Source organism: Pundamilia nyererei, unplaced genomic scaffold (assembly GCF_000239375.1).
Source record: "Pundamilia nyererei isolate P.nyererei 1_Seehausen unplaced genomic scaffold, PunNye1.0 scaffold00111, whole genome shotgun sequence".
NCBI classification, from domain to species: Eukaryota; Metazoa; Chordata; class Actinopteri; order Cichliformes; family Cichlidae; genus Pundamilia; species Pundamilia nyererei.
The window spans coordinates 1,639,975-1,666,397 of NW_005187512.1; the positions used below are offsets into that span (position 1 = coordinate 1,639,975).

Consider the following 26,423-nt stretch of genomic DNA (forward strand, 5'->3'; position numbering starts at 1 on the left):
TTTTTTTCACGGAAGTCATGAACCGATTTTTAGGGATGAAATAAGAAATTCTGCTCTTTAAAAGCACAAAGTTGTAAATAAGAAACAGAAATGGTTAAAAATAACAGATCTTTTTGTATTATTTTACTACTAATGGAATCCCGCAACACTGGCCACCTTTGGTGAGAAGTTGCATCAGTAGCGATAGTTTGGAGTGGAAGCAGACGAGGCTTGGTACACGGCTGGTTAGAGCTGGCAGGAGAACCAGTGGGAAGAGCGTAGAGAAAGGCTGGCTGGTGGGCGTTGATTGGAGCAGAGAGTCAGACAGGCAGGCTTTATCCAGGAAGAGATGATGGTGGAAAGCGTGCAAGGCAATTGGCACACTGATGAGCAATGGAGAGCAACCCATGACACAGAAAGAAGGCATAACTTTGAGACAACTTGACTGCAGACTGTGCCTAGAGACTACAGCTAGTTCAGCTGCAGTGTCAGTGCCATGTAAAAGGACTGAACAGGCTGAAATTTAAGGTTCAAATACTGCTGGATCTTAATGAGAGGATGAGTTTCAGATGTGCCAGTTGATTGGTCAGTTTCAGGAACTTCACCCAGACAGACACGCATGGAGAGAGGGCTTTTCTCATTTCTCTGTTCCTTGCCTTCCTGTCTCCTCTATCCTCTGTCCTCATTCACTCTGTGAATCACCTTCAAGAACGTCGCATCTCGTCAGCTCAGTCACAGTGTCCACACTGAGTCACTGTTACAGTAAGTTATTGAGGGCTGTACCATTGTCAAACTGTGCAAGGGCACCACAAGAAACATTTCGAGCCCTTCATGCACACTTTCGTAAGTCTGTATTTCTGCAGACTTTACCATATGCATTTACCCTCAGTTCACAGCGTTGTTACACTACTAAGGGATGCCACACAGGCATTAAAAGAAAACTGTATACAAAGAAGACTCCTTGAGGGTTACAGGATGAAAGGTGACATAAAATTACAGGAATGCAGCATGTTTTATCACAAACCATGCTTGTACATCATTGTTTTTCAAGTTTTATTTAGTAAAGAAACATGACAAAAATACTAGAGAGAATGAGGTACCTGTCGTTCTCGCTATAAGAAAAGAGCTTTGAATATATTTAAAAACACATGCAGTCTCCATCCCTTTAGATAGTCAGTAAAGTGTGTAAAGCCATGTGCTAAAGTGCTCTTGGACTTCACAGCTGTATACAAAGGAGACGTTAGGTACCCTCTGTGATGCTCTTGTGCTTAGGTCTTAAGATGGATATCGGGATCGGGCTCTAAAATGTATCTGGAGACGGGAGCAATCAATAGAGAGAAGAGTTGTAAGACGAGGATATCGAGGATGACCAGGTGCACCTTGAGAAAGTCTTTTCAACCATGTCATACAAAACAGCTGTGCCAAACAGCTGGAATCTTTAAAGCATGGTGGTAGAAGGATTTTACAAATACATGTGTTTATTGTTCACTGGTTGTGTTGGTTATCAAAGGAAATCATCTCTACCCTTCAACATTTGTGGGTGTGATGACTAAAGGAAGAAAAATATATTATGTGTGCATTCTTGTCACACTGTGTCACACTGGGAATTGAATATAAACGGTTTGTTTTCATGAACACTGTCATGCTCATCTGACAGAGATCATAAATAACAGTAGTAGTCTTAAAAACCCCACAATGAACCGATTAAGAAGCTGTGCACTCCTCATTCTACACTGACACTGTCTTAAAATGACAGCTCAGAAGCAAGGATGTCTCATTTTGTTAATGCCTCCTGCCTCAAATCCTCTCTCCTCATGCCTCTTCCTTGATTTCTAGTACTGAGATGAGGACCGTATAGAAGGTAAGGCAGCCATGGCAGTTTGTCCTAAAACAACAACAATATTTTCCACATTTCGACTTTTTTCTCAAAAGACATTTTCAACTCTAATCTTGAAATTTCCACTTCTGTGAAGTCGACTGTGAGGAGGCGAAAGAAGCTTGAATTGGTTTTATTAACGTGATATTTACCATCTGCATGTGTCAGCTGTATCAGCTGAGCCAGTAGCGGATGGGGGTTGGCAGCAGGATCCGCTGATCTGCTGTAACCGTGTCTGAGCTCAAGTTTGTGAATGAATTTCATCCTCAATTCATTATTCATTTCGATGAGTTCACAGGTGCGCTGGTTGGCTGTGAAATTTTTATGTGTTTAAATGTGCATTTTTCATCTAAATACACTCTGATACAGCTAATTTGTTTCTCTAGTTTATACTTAAGTGCAGCATGACTGGTACAGAACTGTTTGGTTTTGAATGGATTGAGGTTAGAGTCAGGAAAGTACTTTGGTTAGTGTTATGAAAACAGCGTGAGCGATTTAAAGTAAATAAAAGCCAATCAAACATTGTATTTAATAAGTTCTATCAGTGCATCGTGTAACATATAAAACAGCTGAAGTTACTAGACCTGCGTTTGGTACTACTGCCAAGTCAGCACTTTGGTAGAAATCAACACTAATGACTGAAATGTTGAAAAGTTTAATTGATTTGTGTCTTATTGGTTAACAATTTCTAACTATGATTAGATAATAGAATAATTAATGAACTAATTAACTCAATTAACTAAACAAAGTTACAAAATAAATACAAATGCCTCTAATTATAAATATCCCAATGTATTACACAAAATTAAATATATATAGTTGACACTGAGGTGCCCCCTCTTATATTGACTTTGTAATTTTCTCTGTAGAGGATGTGATTTTAAGGGGGTGCAAGTATTGCATTGTGTACTTTAGATCAGCGGTCCCCAACCTTTTTTGCACCACGGACCGGTTTATGCCCGACAATATTTTCACAGACCGGCCTTTAAGGTGTCGCAGATAAATACAACAAAATAAAACTAGTACCAGTACCGAAAAAAAGAAGATTTATTCATAACACACGTGAAAAGACCCAGGAAAACTGAGTTAATGATAAAAACGATAACAAAATAACGCTGAAAACCGATAAAAACCCTGAAAACCATACATTTCACCTGAGCCTCAACTCTCGCGGCCCGGTACCAAACGACTCACGGACCCGAGGCCCGGGAGTTGGGGACCGCTGCTTTAGAGGGACCAATTGTAAAGCCAGATGCCAACAGGCCGGAAAGATTTAAGTCACACTTTTCTATATTTGTGATCGCAATTTGGTGAAGACAAAATGTGTTTGTTCAGAGTCAAAACTAGACAGTTTTAGGCTGTGGATGAACATTGATAGTGATTTTTTTCTCTCTTCTTTGTAACGAGTGGATTCTATTGGTGGCCTTGAAGCCTTTTTCCAGCATCTGTCGATTTTACTTGTGTCTGCAGAAATGTCAAGGTCAGAAATCTGAGCTGTAGGTAAAAGATTAGAAAGCATTTTATCTGAATGAAGTGATGAAGAAAATATTAGTCTGGAAGGAAAGCCTGAGAGCTGGAACAGTGTGAGCTGTAGTAGTTCTGCTAAGATCTCTGCTTGGTTTGGTTCTCATTGGTACAAAATGACAGTAAATAACACCACTTACATGTGAGGCTACTGAAGTGTTCTTTCTCCACCGAGTAAACCGAGTAAAGTATAAAATGATACTGACAGATTCAAATCTCTGAGCCAAGTTTATCGCTTAGGATCCCAGTTACTGTGATTCCTTTGGTCTGTGGTTTGATCCGATTTGACTGACAGGGTGCAGGAAACACAAGCAAAGCCCACAATACTGTCATCAGACATCTGTTCAAATGTTAATAATTCTTGATTTGTGCATGGGAGAGGATATAACAACTTTTTCAAACAACTGCGGTGTTCATAGCGTGAACCCGACTGAAAGAGTTCTGGGCCTTTAAGCACGAGGTTAGTTCAGATCCAGCATTATTATCTCTGAGGGTCCTCACGCATGTGTGTCATTTATTGTGTAATTTTACTAACTTGTGACAACAGATGACTTACACACATAACACACAATGCTATTGTACGCAATTCTTAATAAAAGCTGTTTTCTTTTCTCTCTCTCTCTCTCCTTCTTCCGTCCTGCTGCGTGAAACAACAGATCACTTGGGCATCGAGTTTATGGGTAAGGAAGCTTTTCTTGTCTTGCATCTGTCTGAGTCATAACTGTAAACATCACCGCTTTTCATATTGGATAAACAATGCACTCTGAGGGCTCGGATACAGAACAAATTGTTCATAACAGCCAGCAAACGGCATAAGTTGGATGTGTCTAATTACATATGGCACTGTGACATAATTTGAAATGTAATCAGGAAAGCTGTGGTGAATACAAATATATCTATAGTTATACATTAACATATTAGCTGCCGTCAACCGTGCGTGCTGCACTGTATTTTACACGCTGTCTTAATCTGTTTTTATCCTCCTTACACATATGTACTTACGTATCTTTACTCCCCGCACCATTTCTATCTTTCTGCTTTCTTTCTCTCTCTTGCACTATCTCTCTCTTTTTCTCACAATTGCTCATGAAGTGTCCCACCAGAATACCAATGTGCTGCAGTCTCCTTGGAAACAGGGAGAACAGAGAGGCGTGCAGGGTGCAGTGAGGGAGTTTTTGTGATGTTGGCACCGTTACCAGTCGCACTCCTCATTAGTATGTGTGGGTATGTGTGCGCATGCATGGCACATGCTCAAAGTGTGTGTCTGAAGCCCTAATGTGAGTTTGATGAGATCCTTCCAGCGATTGTGTGTTGAATGTTAGTGTGCGTTTCCCATGCACACGCTGTGAAGGATAGATGCCAGCAGCTCCACCTCGTCTTCGCCAAGCTGCTCGCTCCCGGTTTTGGCTCTCGCGGACTCTGTGTCGGGTATCACAGCTGAGAAGCGCTAGTTAACGACATGAAATTTGTTAACCAGAGCCCCTCACTCTCTCTCAAAATGTGTCCTCTTTAGGTTAAAAAAATCTCTGTAGTATCAAGGAAAATGCCCTTCCTCTTGCCTGGCTTTACAGCATCTACATGCTCAAAGTCAAATTTCACAAGAACAAGCACTGCTGCATCTCTTTCAGCTGCCCGATCGCTGCCTAAGCAGTCAAACGAAGTAAAGCTTTTTTTAGAAAACCTGCTTAGACTATGCAAACTTGGCAGTGACAGATGATATTTTCTACAGAGCTATCTTGCAGGTTTCCCCATTTATATTCAGCGAGAGGTTTTATGCTTCTGCAACATTGTTCAGGCTGCCACATTTTCATTGCCGAGCTGACGTCTCTAGTCCTGCCAACGTCTTCCCCCAGCATTGTGTTAAGCAGCGGCTAGATAAGAACCTCCCACACTCAATCCTGGTGTGTCAGTGTCTGTGCCTTTGGAAGCTCTTTGAAGGAAAGAAATGCACAGACCTACTGTAATGCTCTATGTCACAGATTATTGTCATTAATGCAAGTGAGAAAATATACTTTACATAGTAGATTAAACTACAAACTGTCACTTGAACTGCCCCATCCTTTCTGTCAATAGCAAGTGATAGCAAATCGTTATTTCACTCTAAGACACATTGCATCAACAACAGGATGATTTATAGATACCATTTGACCAAAAAGGCTCTGATCTGAGGATTAAAAAGGACCAATCTCAGTTGCTGCTGAGAAACTCGCCCTTAATAATAAATAAACAGATTTTTAGTTTGGAGTAAATTTAACATTCAAGTAAAAGGTTTGAGGGATTGCAGGGAGCTCTAGCATGAAGACATTAGTGTTTGAGATGAGATTAAAAAAAATGTAATCTTGGGCCCCAACCTACACCAGATGTCACTGGCATCACTATAAACAGCAACGAAGTCACATTTAAACACATGGGGTAGCCGTAAGCATCATTTGACAACTGTCGAGAAGCGACACATTTATTCCCGACCATAAATGTTACCAGCGACTGAAAACAAATGTAAAAAGTGAGCAAAAGTAAAAGAAATCCATGAGTGCAAAACACAAATCACCCAAACATGACAGGGTCTGACTCACAAACCCATGACTTTGAAACTGCCGCCCCTCAGGCAGACTTTGTCACTCTTTTAAAAGAGAACTTTTATCTCTTTGTGTCCAATGTTGCCTCTGCCAGCGTGTCTCTGTGATGCCAGCAGCTGCTGACAGAACGGCAGTACTTGACTCCAAAGATGAGAATGTGTTGGTCAAACTTGACATTCTTTGCCATACAAACAAGTAAATATTAACATGTGGGGTTTAATTTTGTTGGCTTCATTGGGTGAGGGCCTCCAGCTCGCACTGGAAAGGTTCGCAGCCGAGTGTGAAGCAGCGGGAATGAGGATCAGCACCTCCAAATCTGAGGCCATGGTTCTCAGCCGGAAAAGGGTGACCACTCCGGGTCGGGGATGAGTTCCTGCCCCAAGTGGAGGAGTTCAAGTATCTCGGGGTCTTGTTCGCGAGTGATGGGAGAAGGGAGCCGGAGATCGACAGACGGATTGGGGCTGCAGCTGCAGTAATGCAGACGCTGCACCGGTCCGTCGTGGTGAAGAGAGAGCTGAGTGTAAAAGCGAAGCTCTCAATTTACCGGTCGATCTACGTCCCTACCCTCACCTATGGCCACGAGCTGTGGGTAGTGACCGAAAGAACGAGATCGCGGATACAAGCAGCAGAAATGAGCTTCCTCCGAAGGGTGGCTGGCCTCTCCCTTAGAGATAGGGTGAGAAGTTCGGACATCCGGGAGGGGCTCAGAGTAGAGCAGCTGCTGCTCCACATCGAAAGGAGCCAGCTGAGGTGGTTCGGGCATCTGACAAGGATGCCCCCTGGGCGCCTGCTGGGTGAGGTGTTCCAGGCATGTCCCACCGGGAGGAGGCCCCGGGGCAGACCCAGGACACGCTGGAGAGATTATATCTCTCGGCTGGCCCGAGAACGCCTTGGTGTTCCCCCGGATAAGCTGGAGGAGGTGGCTGGGGAGAGGGAGGTCTGGGCCTCTTTGCTTAGGCTGCTGCCCCCACGACCCGGCCCCGGTTAAAGCGGATGAAGATGGATGGATGGATGGATGGATGTTTTCATTTTTGCTATATATATTTTGCTATATAACATTGCACTGTGGGGATAGGTTAATTGGATAACCCAAATTGTCACTAGGTATGAATGTGAGTGCGAATGGTTGTTTGTCCCTGTGTGTTAGCCTTGCGACAGACTGGCGACCTGTCCAGGGTGTACCCCGCCTCTCGCCCTATGACAGCTGGGATAGGCTCCAGCGCCCCCCACGACCCTGAAAAGGATAAGCAGAAGTGAATGGATGGATGGAACATTGCACTGTCCACTTTCTGCTGTAGCAAAACAAATTTCCCACGTGTGGGATAATAAAGGTTATCTTATCTTAACCCAGTTGTGGTTCGTTTTACAGATAACTTGAAGCTTTGTGCCTGTTTTATAGAGAATGAACTTCTCCCCTCCAAGAGACTCAGTTTCTGGGGTTAAAAGGAGAAATCTCTCCTCCGAGGACATCACAGCCTGAAGCCCTGAGCCGAGACCACCTTCAGGAATTCTTTGATCCAGTTTTCCTCTTAATATATTTTCTGGTTACTTGGCAGAAGTTGACAAATTTGACAGCATCCAGTCAGTCAGTCATGTGGTCATCAATATTTCTAATATGACTGAGCTGTGACTGGAAGCTTTTGCACCGACTTGTAAATCAATGTTTGAAGAAAGTGTTACAAGCAGCTACTTTTGAAGGGCAGTAGATGTATTTTAAGTCATGTTGATTTTCAATTTCCTTCCAGAGGGTTCGTCGAGTGATTGTGCTGGAAGGAGGCTGGTTAGCAAAGGCGAACAGACCTAGCTGGACGCATTTGTTTCTTTCTGTCATTTACTTCACATCGTGATAGAAACTGGCGAGGTAGAAAAACTTTTTAAATCACTCACTCAACTTTGGTAAGCCGAGAACTAAAATGCACTGAGAATGCTAAATATTAAGCCCGAGTTGTTTGGTATGACAGAAGAGAAAGGAGATAAGTAACACAAGGGAAGAAAGACAGAGAGGAATTTATAAACTGCAATCACTCCGGTGTCTTCCCAGAGATCCCTTTTCTATCACAATTTCATTTATTTTTATTATACTGAGATTTTCTGTGAAGGGTTTTGAATTCCTCGTGGTGCAACTTGGCTCTTTTTGAATAAATCGGTGTTGCTTCTAGAAACATTAACTTTTTTTTTCCTATAGGTTCAGGATTAGAGAATTTTTAGTAATAAAAAAATAAATAAATACTCCGTAATATGTCCCATTATTTTTTAAGAAAATTGCCATGGGAGAATTGGCCCTGTTATTTGCTATCGTCATCTGACACTGATGAATAATGCATCCAAAAAGCTTCTGCATCCAGATTCATCAAAGTTAATTATCCTTTAGTTGTGCTGAAGTCAGCCTTTAGTAAAATTGTTATGCAAATCTATCCGTAAACCAACCAAACCAAAAACAGGCAGACAAAAACATAGCATTCAGGCACTGGGGCATGAGAATTTGAAGGGTTAAAGAATCTGTGGTGCTTGATGGTGGATCCAAACAAAGTGCTTGTTAAAATCAATTTCATGCCACACTAGAAGGACCAGCCAGGAAAAGCCGGGGCGATGAGCTCTCTCCTTTTAGTGCCAGTAAGAAGCCAAACGGCAGGCAGCACACAGAAGAATGGCTACTACCAGCACATACTGAGCTACAGTAACATCTTCCGGGCTGTGGGACAGGAGAGAATATTATGAGAAGCAAGAAAAAAAAGTGATAGAAAGAAAGAAAATTGCCAGCGATAACAATATCTCCAGTCACCTAAATAGATTCAGTCTGTAAATGGGTGAATAAAGCTATCCAAGTAATAGAGGAAAGAACCGTGACCAGCCAAGAGAGCATGTTTACTCTAGCACGGCAGGCCTGCATAATAAAGGTTTTATCCACCATCAGCAGTCTGTGCTGCGGCACATGGAAATTCTAATGCTCAGAGCTGCGGAGAAATGGCAACATAATCCCACACTCTGTCTGCATCCTTTGATCTTTGCTTTTTCTTATGTCACTCCTTCCATTCATCCATCCATGTCAGTCTTTAATGATCATGACATTTATCATGGCCTAGACTGGGGGCATGTGATAAACAGAGCATCGTTGGTATCAGAATGCTCATCTTTATATGCCACGCTTTGACAGTAACAAACTCTTCTTGTGCACTTTATGTAACCGTCTCGGCCCGTGACAATGGGCAACCGAGCTGTCATTGACATGGACTCGTAATAAATGATCTAACTTGATAAAACAATGTGGAGCATAAGATGAAGAAAAATTTGGTATCAAGACTTAAGAATCAAAATGGAACTGCATAATGTACATTATGATATAAAAAAGTTTTTTTTTAATCTCATCATTATGGAACCAAATACTACCTTTAAAGGATTAAAACAGCATTCTCATAGGGCTGAACCTTTAAATATCAGAATTTATTTGGGCTTTTGAAAATGAATCAATCTACAGTTGAGTGTTAAACGTATTTAAATCACTGTTTTCTTTTTCATTGTTTGTTCTGATTGTATTGTTGGTGAACAGTCTGCAGCTTTGTCTCAAGGTTGGTACCATTTTACCTGTTTTAGATGAAGCCAAGAACCAATGCCAAAACAGTTGCTTGAATGGCCACTGCGAGTCGGTCTCCATCGACTCCTATGTCCCATGTACAGGGGTTTTATTAAGGCTTAAAATGGAACAGGTGAAGGCCTCGAGAGCGGTGTTTCCCAACCATTTGCAGCCATGGCACATATTTCCCATTAGAAAATCACACAGCACACCACCAAACAAAAATGTCGCAAAAAGCATATTGATCATTTTTCTCCGTGAAGCCGGTATAGCGGAATTGGCTCGCTTTGTCCCCAGTATACCTTGTTTTTTCTCACTCATGCACTCATTTCTCACTTCATCTGGGTCCGAATGTTCTCCAGGACTCAGGTCAGACTGACTACTTTTTCTTTTTGAAACACTTATCTTTTGCTATTACGTGCTGTGTTGTCTCACTTGCAGCATGACCATGTCATTTCTTCTTCGTCTTCTTCTGTTTTACTGGCAGTTGGTAACCCGTTTAATTGGAGTAAGAAGTTGTACTGCCCTCTAGTGGAAAAGAATATAATTGTTCTGCCCATTACTCACGCTGGTCAATTACAGCAGCGGTCCCCAACCCCTGGGCCACAGACTGGTACCGGGCCACGAGAGTTGAGGCTCGGATGTAAAATGTATGGTTTTCAGGGTTTTTATTGTTATTTTTCAATGATTTTTATCATTAACTCGGTTTCCCTGGGTCTTTTCCCATGTGTTGTGAATAAATCTTCTTATTTTGCCACCTGTACTGGTTTTATTTTGTTATATTTATCCGCAACACCTTAAAGGCCAGTCAGTGAAAATATTGTCAGACGTAAACCGGTCCGTGGCACACAAAAGGTTGGGGACGGCTGGATTAGAGTACCAATCAGGTGGATAATCTTTCACCGCACACCTGATCATTTCTCGCGGCACATCCAGTGGTTGCGAAACACTGCCCTAGAGGGTCTGAAAATTCAAGCTGCTGAACTGCATTGCTAAACCCTGTTTGTGGTATTGGTGTCTTTTGGAGTTTTGTCTGACAAACATTATGGTTTGTTGCATCGTTAACTGTCCCATCAGTTCATCTAAGAAGTTAGTGCTCCAGTTCTCATGAGAGAAATTCTAGTATTTTATTTTTATTGTACTTAGCACTATTAGCTCGGTGTGCAATGCTACCATACAGTGTCTAGATGCACATTCTCAGTCATATTTGCTAGCCTTTGCTGATAACTTGCATTGGAACTTTTCATGCAATTATGGTCACTTCTCTTTCCAGCAACATAACAACATAACAGCAGAGTTGAGGCTTCACAGCAAAAGTCTACAAACAATGAGTAACATCAAAGGGGCCGAGTCCATCCTTTCCATTACCTCCATTTCTGGTAGTCTCAAAACCTGGTTGATCAGTAGCTTCTATGCTAGTATGCCAACACTGACTGTTTGACCAATCAATCATCCAAATTCTGCAACAATATAAACTTTGAACTGAATCCAATGTGCTGCCAATCAGCATTAAATTCTACTACCTTCAAACTCCAGGCCACAGTTTATTCCATAATTGTACAAATGAAATACAACTGAATAGTCTTTCACCTAATATCTGTAACAGTCCTTGACAGTGTCGGTGCCTGCCAGCTGCCTGACTTGTCCATATGTTTGGTATTAGATTAAAATCCTTGAATTACTCACTAATCTGGCACCCTTTGTCACTAAAATAAGGGTAAGATTCAATGTGCAAACACTGCCTGGATAGAAAAAAAATTGAAATCTCTTAATGCACAAGAGCTTTTTTTGTTTGTTTGTTTGTTTGTTTTAACTTTCAGTGATTTTTGAGGGGAAAACTGAGTCGATCCTAATGGACTTGGCTCAAAAGCACTCCAAAGGAGAGGGCCACTACTGATGGAAATGTGTGTGCTGGAGAACTGCCAAGTGCATTTTACTGTCCACTGTTTCTGTTTATATGTCATGAACTCCACCAGGCAGACTTCAGCCATCTCATCAGGGCTCAGAGTCAGTATGCCTGAGAGATATGCTGTCAAAATGCCACCTCTCTCTGTCGCCAGACTTTAGTCTCCTCTGTGTGTGAGTGTCTGTGACTGTGCTCTCACCCGCTATTTGATTGCACTGTAATTGTTTGTGCTTATTTTGAGCATTCGTGCTCTTCAGGACATAGGTGTGCATGTTGTATGATGTAACAGAAAGCTGGTCATTTCTCATAATGAAGCTCAACTCAATCATTTTGGATAATGATTGAAAGAGTCGGCACACAAAATCTGAGTTGTTTTGTTTTTAAGTAGGAAATGCGCACAGTTTTTCATTTTTATTTTCCCATTCAGTTATTTCACATAAGCCCACTTAAATTGTATTTCTCCAACTCTTTCTCCATTTCTTACCGGCTTATCTTTCTGGCACACTCAACTGTGCGGAGTGTATAGCAGCTGTAAACACGCTATGAATGTATATGACTACATACAAAAAAGGTCACAGCAGCCCTTCTATATTACTGCCGCTGCCACTTTTAGTGTAAAATATTGATCATATTTCTCTATAATGTGGCTGTGAATAAGTGGCCAGCAGGGCTCTGCAGTGCAGAAGTGGAGGTTTCAAGTGGAAAGTAATAGAAGATGTGACCTCACGGCTCCACAGATGGAACATGAACATACTTTCCCTCTCATGAGCCATATGATTAATTCATATCACGAGAGGGTGTTTTTTTGTTTTGTGTGTGTGTGTGTGTGTGTGTGTGTGTGTGTGTGTGTGTGTGTGTGTGTGTGTGTGTGTGTGTGTGTGTGTACAGCTAGTGTGACCAAATAAGCATGTGGGAGGGGAATCTAAGGTATTGCGTGACCTTGGACAAGCCGAAAACATATTTATGACTAACCAAATACTTGAAATGCTGTATGCATATGTAAATATAAGCCAGACAGTGTGTGATATACTGAAGTTTTGCCCATTTCTCTACTCAACTCGTAGCTGTGAATGCATGTATTCATATATTTCTGTCCCTACACACATTAATTACCACCCAGTTTTCTTCAGGCATGTTGTAAATTCTGAAAAGGCTAAACAGTGGCAGCCAGATCAGTCAATACGCTGGATTTATCAGATAAAAATCCATCTTCCTTCCTTACTAGCACCTGGCTGGTTGATTTTTCCTCACCTTTCCTTTTCGTCTTGGTCTCCTGCCTCCGTGTCTGTTGCTCTGCCATCCCTGCAGCCAACCGAATGTGCCCCAGCTCCCTCTACTGACATAATTGTAGCCAATGAGCAAATCTGTTGCAGCCTGATTAGCAGCATCTAAACAGCACTGGCCCCGGACATAATTTAGACATAGATGGAGGGAGAGAAATAATGGCACAGAGGAGAAGGGAAAAATGTACCGAAAAGACACTAATAGGTTCTGCAACATCTGTTATTTTTAGGGATTATAAATGATATATTGCATGTACGACTGGTTGTGCGATTTCTGTGAGGTACACAATAGCTTAAAGGCTGCTGTGAAATGCTTGGACCGAGAGATCCCTGTTTTAAATTCCCTGACAGGCTTAAAAAATATTGATGTGGTTGTGAATTAGTAACACTCTCCCTCGCTGACTGCTGTCAGGATGCCCTTGAGCAAAACGTAGTGGCTGCAGCTATGTTGCGGTTTTATTCCTCAGCTCGCAGCTGTGATTTTTGTGAGTGGTGATTATTTTTTTTGCGCTAAAGTGGCCATTCGTGCCCATCCATGGTGAAAATTTGTCTCAATCACTTCAACGTAAAACCTCAACACCTGTCATCGTCATTGTTTTCCAAGGTCTGAGCCTTGCTAAATAAAACTTGATTGATTGCCTATTAATGTATCTGAAGGCAACTATGATTTACTTGTTCGGAACAAACAAGACAGCTTCCATTTTTCTCCACTAATGGCGTTCCTCTGCACCATAACTCTTCTTGTCTCCATGTATTCAGGCTCCATTACATGTGGCATCCATTTCAAAAGCAGTGTCTTGTGTCTGTCGGACCATTACTCTATGTGGGAGAGCTGATAAAATGAGCCGAAAGGCTGTGTGGTAACTAAGAATAGCAAGTGTTGCTGGGGAGTTGTAAAAGCGTGTTTGTTTATTGCTGTTTTATTTCAATTTTATTTGGTTTACGCAAAAGTAATTACACTTGTAAGAATCTGCAAGACAGATACAAAAAAGCCTAAGAGAGCTGTTGCACCACAACTGCTTGTTCGATGATTTAAAATGGCTGTTTGGGTGCTGTAAACAACACCGTTAGAAATTAAAAATGGGTAAGTGCAAATCTCAAACCCATGTTTAATTCTGCGTTAGGGTGAGGACTGTGTGAATATTGACTGTGGGATGTCTGCAGATATACACACTCGCACAGATGCACAGCCCACCGTTTTCTCTCCCTTCCTTGGTCTCTCGCATAAACACGTATCAGCAAACACGTGCGTGATCTATAGCTTTATTTCCCCGAGGGTCTGTTGTTCAAACATTAATGTGACTTCTTCCTCTGTTTATTTCTCCACAGAGAGCAAAGAGGTGTATAAGAGACAGGTGCTGTCAATCACATCCATCGCCATGGCAATTAGCCTCCTGGGAACGCTGTGCATGGCCCTCTACTGCCGCAACAAGTGAGAAAATAAACTCACAACACCGCACATAAAGTCTACAGATGGCTGTTAAAACTACAATTCAAATCTTTTTCAATTCAGCATACTTACTAGCTTATTACTTACTTCCTGTAGGTAATATTCAAATTGCACTCGCGCAGTTAAATGCTGAGATCTGGGAACAACACTTCAACAACAAAGTGGATCAGTGAACAAATCTTTCTTTGAGAAAGAAGAAAGTCATGTAAAACTGCTTGTTGTAAATGAACTGTCACTAAGTAAACTTTAAACAGATTGCAGTGCACTGCCAGCGAGCATTAAAATCTACAAACTTCAAACTAGAGGCGACAGGTTATTTCATAATTGCACAAATAATGTGTGAATCTCCACCTCTAAGCATTATCTTCCTAGGAATTATGTTTCAGTACAAACAGCGAGCAGACTACGTAACAGATGGAGACGAACAGGTGTTATTTTTAATGTATTCAAGCTCTCTTTATCACTAACGTGTGAATGGTTTGTTAAGTAACATCAAAAATCAGACTTTCTTCAACCCTCTTTGTTGCATCTAACAGCCTCTAGACTTGATTTCATTTCTGTTAAAGACTCGGGTCATTTTTGCCCCACAAACTGTTGCATTTGTGCATTGAGCTGAGGTCCCAAATGCCTTGGCTTAATGCTTCTCCTTTGCTTTCCTCATGACACGCAACAAAAAGCCAGACTAGCCAGCACTAATTTAAAAATGGAGATCACTAATCACTAAGCCAATAAAAGTTCTGGTTCCCATTGCAAACAGACTAACACAAACTTCACAGAAATAAAATGAAAATCTGATGTGGACTCAAATCATATTTTGCTAGCAATAACAATAACAGGGAAGCATGCCGTTATCTTTGGGAGCCCACCAGCTCAAAATGGACAAATTGTCTTGCATCAGCGGGACATTCAGTACATGAAGGAATTTCCATTTCGTTTCAGAGAGTTTGAAAGAAATTGATGCTGCACTGATGAAGCGATGTAATCTTCCAAACACAGAGCATCCACTGGTTGTGTTGTGTGCCATCTATGATGTCACCAGGGCCCTATCACCTTGACACTTGAAGTTTGCTAGACTTGCTGTAATAAACTCTCAAATGCTAGATGTCACCACTCGGACAAAACATCACCACTGGTATAGAAGTAGAAGAAATTGAAAATGGAAAAAAATAAAAAAGCTTTTCTTCCAAGTTTTCTGCAGAAAGTCTCATCCTGTCAAGGTTTTACAGCATCTCTCTCTTAGCCCTTGTCCTTGTATACCATTAAAAGGGCGGCTAAAAACTGTTAAGGTCATACACTTGTGTGCACAATCATTTTCACCTAACGTAATCTTTCACTGAATATGACAAAAAATTAGAGATTGAGTTCATGAAGCTATTTATCCTAGACTTCTGCACAGGTAGAAGTCTTTATGCAACCAGACGTCCTACCCCCTGCTAGCCATTAAAGCATGCAGGTTTTAGTCACTTCTGCATTAGTTTCACTTTTCAGCCCTGGAAGCAATCTCTGTCTTTTATACTGTCTATTATGGCTCATCAGCATTTTGGCTGTTGCTAGCTGGCGCAGGCAGTGCAAGCATGCACAGGGGTGCAGCTGCAGCTCAGTCAGTAACTATGCGTGTCATTAATAACACTGGTTTTCTGGAGTATTTGGCAAGCTGTGAATATGTTGCTACTTAATGCATTTATATGCTCACTGACAAATATCCAAACGGAAACATTGCAGGAGTCCTCAGTTTTCCTGAGTTATAAAAAACAATTACTGCTGATAATTCAGGTGAGCTTGTTTTTGATTATTGGCTGCTACAACTTGAAAATGGTACTTGGTCACTTGATTCTTAATTATTTAAGTAAGCAAAATGTATATTTATAAGTGATATTGCTGATTGTTTTTGTGAACAATGTAGTTGATGTCCAACACAACAGAAAAACAGGAACCACTATGACATTTTGTCAGTCTCTCCTCTGTGAAGCGGCACTCTGCATATCATAAAGAGTGTTTCAGTGGCTTCGTGACATAAAAACGACTGAGGTTAGAGCTCATGGTGGGTATTCAGCACAGATAAATTTAGTTCAGTTCTACACTGGAAAGACTGAAATTACAAGAACTGCAGTTGAATTATTACTCAGCTCCTAGAGTGACAGCATTTCCCCTTTAATATGTTGACAAGTAAATTAGCTGTAGTGACATGAAATTTCACCATAACCAGCAATTTCGATTTTTTTCATGATTTTCCTTTGATTTGAAAGTGTCTACAATGACTGACATTCAAACTTTTAAGTAATATTACTGCTGCTACATTCTGCCACTGGTCCCTGAATCAATATATCATTACTACATGAGGAAATAAGCCCTATTGGGTGCGGTCAGACCACATGTAAACAAAGACATATTTAAATTTAGTGAAAACTGAGGCAACATGTTGAGGCATCCTGCATCTTGGATGAAATCCCAGACCAGGTATTTGCAACAATTTGTAAAGCTCATTATACACATATTCATAGCCTATTATCACCCAAAGGTCAGCTCATGTGGCTTAAGCCTTTCTCTGCTCTCTGCCTGTTTTCTGCAGGGTTGAAGTTAATATGTGTTCACAGTAATTGGTAAATGAATAGTCATATATATATATATATATATATATATATATATATCCCTTGTGAAGGGAATCTCAGCAGTATGGGTTAAACATCTGGTTCTAATGGCAGTATGCCATTCAGAGTATGTGGACTATGGAGCAAGCTATGATAGATGGCACTGTAATTCCATAGGCTTTCCTCAGTAATATAATGATGTGAGTGAGTGAGCAGCCTGACAACAAGATAATCGGATCAAGCGATGATGGACAGGCGCTTTCAGTGAATCCATAATTGAGTCAGGGAACTTGCTTGTTCATTGGAGAAGATGCATACAGATTGGGATGAAGGAGCAAGGGAGCGGATCTGAGTGACCTGAATAAAGATAAAGTCAAAGGTTTTCTCACACCGAGAAAAAAGATCCCGATAAAAGTGCAGCTACATGAAAGACAAATGTTTCCCACTTCATGCTAAAACAATAACAGAGAGACATAGAGTGTGTTTTACATTGTAATATCCATCACTGCTGACTTATCTGCTTTATTGTCCTTTAAAAGTTAACATTAACTCTATGCCATGAGTGTTGTGAAACTCACCACTTCATAATCAACATTTAACCTTAAAAAAACAACAACAACAGTCTATGAGCTTGTGTCATAATATAATCACGCTAACAATTAGTAGCAATTCCTACTTTAATTTTACACACTCATTACAAAGTCATGTTTTAGTCTAGTTCCTCAAACGTCCTGATTTTGCTACTCAGTTAAAGCGGAGTGTACCAAACTCCAATCTATCATAAGATGGCAACATCAATATTTAACCATTCTGCAACATTATGTGCACTGACATGTTTATATTTTTTTTAATTGCACAAAAGGTGCTTCAAGTAAAACAATGATGGCAAATATGTAATAAATAAGCAGGACTAAAATATATTTTTTTAAAAATGAACTCGTGGTCTGTAAATGGAGGTGGGCTTCAGTCTCCTTGGTGAAAGTCAGACTTAACACAAAAACTTTAGAATAGATCGCCTTGAGCTCTGTACCCTTTAAGTCCCACCTCATTCAAAATATGTTTTGCTCAACGTTACTTAACGTGGCTGTTTGACCTTCTATGGTCTTAAAATGCACATACTGTATGTGATGTGCAGTTTGACACCAGCAGACTGTTTTCATTTCTGCTGAAGTCGTTTTCTCAGGGCTAACCTTGGATCTGATGTGTGTGGACAGGAGCAAGATTGCGTTACATCACCACTAGTCATGAAGCGAGTCATAGTGTGGTATGCCACAATGCTGAGTCATTCCCCAGCACACATACGCTGACAGTGAACTAATCCATACCGTGCGGTGACAGTGGAGTGGAAGCAGTGCTGAGAATTTTTAACAAGGAGTCAAACTTTTCTTCTTTAAATAACTTCATCAGAAGCAATTTCTTTTATCAGGCAGATTATCTCTATAGGTTTTTAAGTTGCCTCGCTTTAAAATACTGCTTGCATTGGGACTAAATGCAAAAAGTCAGCATGATTTATCAGTAGTCAGCACTGTTGCCTTGCAACAAGAGACTCCTGCATGTGTGTGTGTTTGCAGAGGATGTGAATGTAAAGAAGTCCTCTAATGCAGACATAATTTTCCTGGTGTACTTAGTTGTTTTTTTCTAATTATCCTTCTTTGGAGAAACAAGGGTAGCAGAATATTTAGGAGTTAAGTCTCCTTATTGCTCTCTACTTGCGTTCTGCAATAAAGGCATAAAAAGCCATTCCAACCATCAGATACTTTAAGGATTATGAACCTGCTGAATGAGAAGTATAGTAGAGTAGAATGTATATGAAATGCCAAGAATTAGTATTAGCTGCGTGTCAGTGACTCATTCAGGAGATCAGGCTGGTTGCAAATATTTGGTGCTTTTGGTGGATATTGAGCATGATTTTATTATAAGTTTTGTAACGCCACCCTGAGATAACAAAGCCAAATTTTCTCTTTTGCACAAACAGTGAGGGATGCAGGGTGATATATGGCACATCTATCAACAAACCTACAGAGCTGGATGTTTGAGATTTTTGTATTTCATGGCAGCAAAAGCATATGCTTCTATGACAAAGAGCACTGATACCCTTTTGGATCCTAAAACGGCAAGCAAACGAGTAGATTGCGGGAAGGCTTTAGAAGAGATAATGGACCGTTCCTATTAAGTAAACACTTTTCCAAAACTAGTGTGTACCAAATGTCACAGCCTCCTTCTAAGAAAATATAATTAAAGGCCTCAGAGGTGGAGAGGATAGAAGCTTAGCATGCGGCAGTTTGTAAACACTTCATTACGTCGCTGTCATTCAGCAGAGTGTCTGACAAAGGACAAGTAAAGGCTTCATCAGCTGCATCTGGTAATGAGCATACCCCTGGCACAACACAATGAAGTTGTGATACAGAGCTTTTGTGCTCCAGGTCAGTCTAATTGCACATGCTTGGGTAAGTGGTGTAAAAAATCAAGTAGATTTTTAATGTCTACTGGTCAGAATAGCAAACCAAAAGAGGTTCTTTCAGATGAATGGACAAAATCGGCTCACATCCTTCAGCTACTCCAGCTGTAATTATCCCGCTTTCTCTAACTTGATTACCTCTAAACCTTTTGTCATGTAGTCAGCTGCAAGATTAGGGTCAAACTAATTAATGTGGCTGTCAATGACTTTAGTCCTTCAGTGTATTTGCAAAGAATGTTATAAAGATATTCTTTGTAATATTCAATTTTTTTTACTAATGTAAGGAGAACACATCTCAAATGAATAGTCACAGTTCTACATATCTATGCAGAAACTATTAAATGGAGTCAGTTCAATTTTATTTATAGAGCGCCAAATCACAACAACATTCGCCTCAAGGCACTTTATATTATAAGTCTCCAAAAGTTGATTCTGTTCATCTGGACGTAGCGTTTTCCCAGCCCATTGTTCCTTTAGTGGGCTGGTTTCAGTCATTATGCAAATGTACTGTTTCTAAGATTGGGTAAACCTGCAGTCAGCTGAGACTGAAGAAGTCACTTGGATGAGTGACGGAGCGTTTCTCCCACAGAAAACGCTACGTCCAGATGAACAGAATCAACTTTTGGAGATTTACTTAGCTGGATGATTGAGCATTCATCAAGACGCTTATATTGTAAGGTAGACCCTGCAATAATACATACAGAGAAAAACCCAACAATCATATGAGCCCCTGTGAGCAAGCACTTTGGCAACAGTGGGAAGGAAAAACTCCCATTTTAACAGGAAGAAACCTCTAACGGAGAACCAGGCTCATCAGTCATCTGCTATGACCAGTTGGGGTGAGAGAAGAAAGACAGGACAAAGACATGCTGTGGAAGAGAGACAGAGATTAATAACAAATCCAAACTTCATGTCAAGTGTCATTATATAAACGTCTATTAGTTTGTTTTAATCACCGATCACAGAGAAATCAGGTAAAATTATATTACTGGTAGAGAGCTTCTCAGGAAGCTCAGTTTCTTCCACTCATCCTTCTCCAGGGAAATCTTAGAAACCAACTCTCCTTCACCAGGGAGCCAGTGTCTTGGTTGGAGAGGGAAGAAAATAGATTATTTTAGGAATCGCAAAGGATGGTAGGGATACTTTAAAAAGTAAGCCACGCTCATAAATTCAGTTGGTGGAGTTTCTTCTGTATAAACTTGGACTTAAATCTGTCCCTCCTTTGTTCCGTCCTAAATACAATATTGAAAATGCTGCTGCACATAATGTTTCTGAGAACTCTTGAGATCACTGTTGGATTCGACTGGCTGGAGAAAAGAGACCTAAAAATTCTCACATCTCTGGCTGCAATTAGCAGCTACATATGTTTAGTTTGTTGTCTGAGAGGAGACCTGTAGAACACTACTCGGTGAGATCTGCATTTCTGAAACAAAGGCAAGGGAGCAGACATCATTTTTCAAACTGGTTATAATTAGCTGTTTGTGCCAAAGCTCCAGTTTTGAATTAATTAGAGCAAAATTATAGACTGGTTACAAGTGAGACTTGCTAATCTCAAGATAATGAGTGCAAAACATAATTATGACACTGAGGAACTCGATACAGGTTGTACTGGAAGAAAACCTCACACTAATATCACGCTAAAGAGGAACTGGTATGGATTTTTGAGTGGAAGCAACTATGGGAGGTTAAAGGCCTTTTTAGCCAGCAGGTGTGTCTCTTATTTCTTTACAGTCAAACAACTCCAAAGCAGTGTTAACAGAAAACCCTTTCAGGATCCACTAATCTCAAGTGATGTAAAAATTAATCGATACATTTCGAAAAATCAATACCAGAGTGAGAGATGGAGCTGAATCTGTTTGGAGCCACGGATTCAAATCAAAAGCTATAACAAAAATGACCTGAAAACTGTCAGTTAGCCTTCACTTTTGTTTGTCTGACCTTTAATAAGGAAATGCCAGCACTGAATATATGTATTCAGTGCTGTATAGAACTTATGATGGTGTATATGATTTACTCTGGAGACTGACAAAGGTTACACTGTGCATGAATATACCACGTGTGCTAGTGTTTATGAGAGGCATATTGTTGGGCATTTGAATATTGCTGCTAGGAATAAAACCTGTTAACAGTTTCAGTCAACATGCATACGTTATTAGATTGTCATATAGAAGCTAAATTTAAAGTGAACATCACTTGGACAGATTGGAGCAACCCTGAAATGTCAGTGCCTCCTATTATTATGTATTTATAGCTATATAAACACATACGAGTATTCACTAACATTAGATGCTGATTCAGTGGGATAAAAATCTGGAAGCGTAAACATGATCCGCATTCATTTAGCTAATAGCAGCACTTACTCTCTAGAAATCAAAGGGTTTTTTTTAAATAATATGAAACCATTAGGCTACCCAAATTGAAAATATTTGCATCTCACTGAGTCTCTAAACATACATATTAGCCTAATAAATTCAACTTCAGTAAAAGCAGTAAGACGATGTAAAAATCAGCAGCTTTTGACTAGCTTGCTAGCATTAGCATCGCTCTATGTGCTAACAGCCTGTACTTAAGCACAAAATTCAGCGCTGGTCCCTCCATCCATTCTACACTCAACGTTTTGAGTTTTCAAAAGTCTATATCATAATGCAGAACACACGTCTGCATTTAAATCTGATTGTAAGTGCAGAAGTAGCCTGGATGATATGAGATGCAATCAGCAGGTTCGCTTGTTCAGTCTCGTGTTAATCTCCCTGTCTTAAAGATGAATTTAATGCATCACTGTTACGTCCAGATACAACTCAGCTGAAACTCAGCCAATAAACGCTACTTCTTAAAGCACTCAACTGGATCCAATAACTTTTTATCTCAGTTGTATATTTTTTTCCTTTATGTTTAGGAGGCGCAGAGAAAAACTCCAGGCCCACCTGAAGGAGAGTCGCAGTTTGAAAAACTACACTACTAGTTCCCATAATGCCCTAGAAGCCAAAATGAGGGCCTCTAACACCAACCTGCAAATTCATGAGGTGAGTACATGAGATGTTTTTTCTCTTCTTTCTTTTTTTGGTGTTTATACATGTAAACACATGGAAAACTGACCTCATGCAGAACTCCTGGTGCTCCTGTTTTGTGAAGACTGTTGGCTCGTTTTCACATGTGCACTGCAACCTGGAATTTTTCTATAGGAGCAATATAGGTTTACAAGACAGGATAATGCAGATGGCATTGGCCAGTTGAACATCAGCAAATCTAAAAACTGATCATCATTTAAAGCAATACATTCTCTTATTTACTTACCTCCTTACTTTTAGTTACGGATTTATGAAAGAGTAAACATGAGGCTGTACTTGTGAGAGATTACTTCTTACAATGAATGTAGCAACATCCAGCTCTCTTCCAAAAAAATTTGTTAAAGCTGGAAATTCAAATGCAGGCTCGTGTTTTAATATAAATCGTTCGTTTATCATTGTTGTGGTAGCTTTTTTTTTTTATCTCACCCATAGAGGCCAGAGTTTTTTGTAACAGTTATAAAGCCGTCCCTGGCTGAATTTCTGGATGTTGTTGTTTTTTTAGGTAGGAATTTTAAAATATAGCCTTGGGCTTCAGGGGTTGGTTATTATTTTTCAGTAAATTAGTTGGCATTAGCAAGAGTCAACAAACATTAAAACATAAATCTTAATCTGAAAACCAACAAATATTCAAAATGAGATGTCTGCTCCCTAAAGTTATTATCACTGAGCAGACACACACCTCACACACGACACCGCAGAGGATTACCATTAGATTTATGGCTGCCTGCAGTTTGTGCATGTGAATAAGTATGTATTGCTGTCTCCACCTGGCCACTTGCAGGAGGCTTACAGGTCTTCTTGAGAGCAATCGTTCAGTGGTTTGGGAGCATGCTGCTGGCTGCCAGTGTCATTCATCATCTCCTCAGTGCTCTGTGTCATCACGCTCCCAAATGTGCGTCCGGGAGTAGCTGGCATGGACATGAAAATTACCTTAACATGAATGTTGCTCCTGGGAGACTGTCCTTGTGTGTATTTCTACACCAATCTGCATAAATTAACCTTAAGCATTTTTTACAGTTTAATCATGTAAATCCCTCAGGCACTTCATTAGGTACACCTATGAGATCTAACATATTCCAGTACAACATCTATACCATGAATTACTGTGTTTCCAGCTTGTGATTTTCTTATCTTTATTGCATAGGTCATAATGGGTGCTGGTAGCGCTCCACCAGACTGCATTATATTTAAATGGTTCCAAATATTTTGTCCACTCCACTGAAATTAGTACACAAGTGTGTAAAGTATTAGAAACATTTTTAAATGCACTGTTGGTCTATACACAAGGGGCTCCATCATAAGCGCATTAATATGCAGAAGATGAATAAATCACTGTGTGGGAAAAGCAGTGGAGATAATTACATTTCATGCTGGCAGTTCGTGATACAGCTGACAGATTTATCCTGATTTGTCATCATTGCAAAGACTGTCCTCTGAAAAAAATACATCAGCGGTTGTTATTTCATTAAAAAGCTTGAAATATAATATCTTCACCTGTAATGCCAAAGAAGGGAGTTTTGCAAAATGGGTTGACAAAAAAAATAAGATAAATGTCAAACATACCAACTATATCTGGATACATCTTTGGTTTTGACCCCAGAAGCCACAGTTGCACTGCACTGGTTTTTGACACCAAAAAGGCAATGTTGTCCATATTTTATCTGACGTTTTAAAAGAGACCTAAAGTAATACTTAGACTTTGGAAAAGTAAGCTATGGTAACTTGTGGCTACAACCTTATATTTACCATACAGTCACCAGCATGGTATCAATATTGTCATCTAAATTTTGACAGCAACAGAGAAAATTTCCTTTGTCTGTTATGGCATATTTAAAATTTCAGATGAATCTGTTAAACAAATGAGTAGTTTTGCGAGCATAATAGTGTCATACTTGATTTGAAATGCAGAAATTGAGATTCTGATTTTTTTGTATCGACACTTTCATCGAAAAATAAAAACGAAATGAAAATGTCCTGGAGACACGAGATCCAATCAGAATGAAGCTGTATAGAGAAGCGGGATGATCCAATCAGAAGTATTCTCCTTTTACAGCAAAAACTGATCTGCTAGTGACAAATGTTGGGGAGGGGAAGCACCCTGTTTTTCATGAAATATGCCAAAATGGACGAACAGAAGAGTCGACACATGGACACATTTCATGCTTAATGTCTTTGAAAATAAGAAGCTTTGTAAACCATGCGGAGCAACTTTCACCAGTAAAAACACGACACACTTTTACAGTTTATATTTAATGAACTTTATCAGTTTTGATATTTTGTTGACTAAAACTAAAAGAATTTAGATGCCCGATTTATGGCTAAAACTAACTGACGTTTTAATCAAAGTTTGCTGTCAAAATCGTCACTGGTAGTTCGGATAATGTTCAAAGTATAGTTCAGCACACACACTTCTTTCAGTCATTCTAGCACAAATTCATTTTGATTTATCTGTCTGATTGATCTTGTAAAGCAGCGGTCCCCAACCCCTGGGCCACGGACCAGTTTGGTACCGGGCCGCGAGAGTAGAGGCTCGGGTGTGAAATGTATGGTTTTCAGGGTTTTTATCGTTTTTTATCGTTTTATTGTTTCCCTGGGTCTTTTCCCGTGTGTTATGACTAAATCTTCTTTTTATTGTTACCGGTACTGGTTTTATTTTGTGGTATTTGTCTGCAACACCTTAAAGGTCGGTCCGTGAAAATAAGCCCGTCCATGGTGCAAAAAAGGTTTGGGCCGCTGTTGTAAAGGATAAAGGACCATCTTAGGGTAAAACCTTGGCTTGTACAACCAATTTAATTCAGTCTTATCAGTTTTATAGCACAAAATCACAACAAAACTTATCTCAAGGTACTTTACATTGTAAGGTAGAGCAATTATATTATTAATGCTATTATGTTACACTTACCTCCTCAAACAAATCTAATCTAAAACATCCACTTGGCTGCTTCGTGGTCTCCCAGATGTTTTGGTGTTCCCAAGCTTGCGACTGCATTTTAATATCGTCCCAACTTGTTGATTTGTTGACTGCATGGTTCCCTTTGTCTCTTTTCTTTCTTTCAACTCCAGACCTTTGATCTCCTTATGAAAAAATAGGTGTGTAAATCCGAAATGTATCAACCATTCCTGAATGTTTTTAAAGACTTTGAAAGCTGAACGTCTACATATCAATCACATTTTGATTGTTTCATTTTAGTTTTAATGTCAGCCTCAAATAAATGTCAACACATTGACACTCTTGCCCGAAGCCTCCACCTTCAGTTTCAGTTCAGACGATTCAAGAGTGTAAGACATGGCTCGGAGACAGACTTAACCAGAGTTTGAAAGCAATCTGAAAAATCTGGAGTTTGTAAAGATGGTGTGTCAGGTGCGTCTCCTCAAATTACCTTCAAGGTAAGAGGTCTGTCGAGGACAAACATACTGGCTTCCCAAACTAATGTAATGATCAGAGGAATAGCAAAAGTCCAGCCTCCAGCATAACTGCATTGCACAAAATATGCCCAAAAAACAGTCAATATTATTTTAATCTCAAAGAGCAACATTTATATTTCAGACAAATAACTGAGGTATTGTTGGAAATTGTGCAGCCATTAGAAGTACATCACATTTCATTTCACTTTCAACCTAAATGTCAGAGTTACTGAAAACAAATGCAAATAGATTTCTGTGTTTATCGACCCGATGAGAGAGAAGGCACAGGAAAACAGATCAGTTATATAGATCAGAAACGAGTCTGGGAAACTTGAATATTTTGTCGTCTTCATACTTATGACTTGAAACTCCGTTCTGATTTTCAGCTGTGTAGCTATTTAAGGACATTTTTGTTATCTTTTCACTTTCTTATCTCCTTTTGTTTTATGGAAGTCAACAGTAGGAATGTTGTATTCCTTTTTCTTCTCGTTTATAGAAGCTTCATTCAAACTTTAAGTGGGTCACTGTTCTTTATCTCAGAATTTCCACTTTGCTTTATCTTTTTTCACTTACCTATTTTTTCCAACATCACTCTGATACATGATAATATAAATGGTCCAGTGCATGCAGGGACATCACATTAAATGTCACATCACCTAACATATTCAGCCACAACCTAGTTTATCGACAACACAGCTGCTCATTGATTGTCACTGAGGCATTAAGCTTGTCTAAACCA

The 26,423-nt window shown here is 40.1% G+C and overlaps 1 protein-coding gene across 2 annotated transcripts in view; it reads left to right on the plus strand.

Annotated features, from left to right (window-relative positions):
- The window catches only part of nrg3a (neuregulin 3a), a 342,494-nt gene that overhangs the window by 295,940 nt on the left and 20,131 nt on the right, over positions 1-26,423 (plus strand). For both annotated transcript variants that reach the window (XM_005741540.2, XM_005741541.2), the window contains 3 exons: positions 4,036-4,059; positions 14,045-14,147; positions 22,108-22,234. In XM_005741540.2, the coding sequence (XP_005741597.1) occupies positions 4,036-4,059; positions 14,045-14,147; positions 22,108-22,234 (254 nt within the window). The remainder of the gene's footprint in view (positions 1-4,035; positions 4,060-14,044; positions 14,148-22,107; positions 22,235-26,423) is intronic.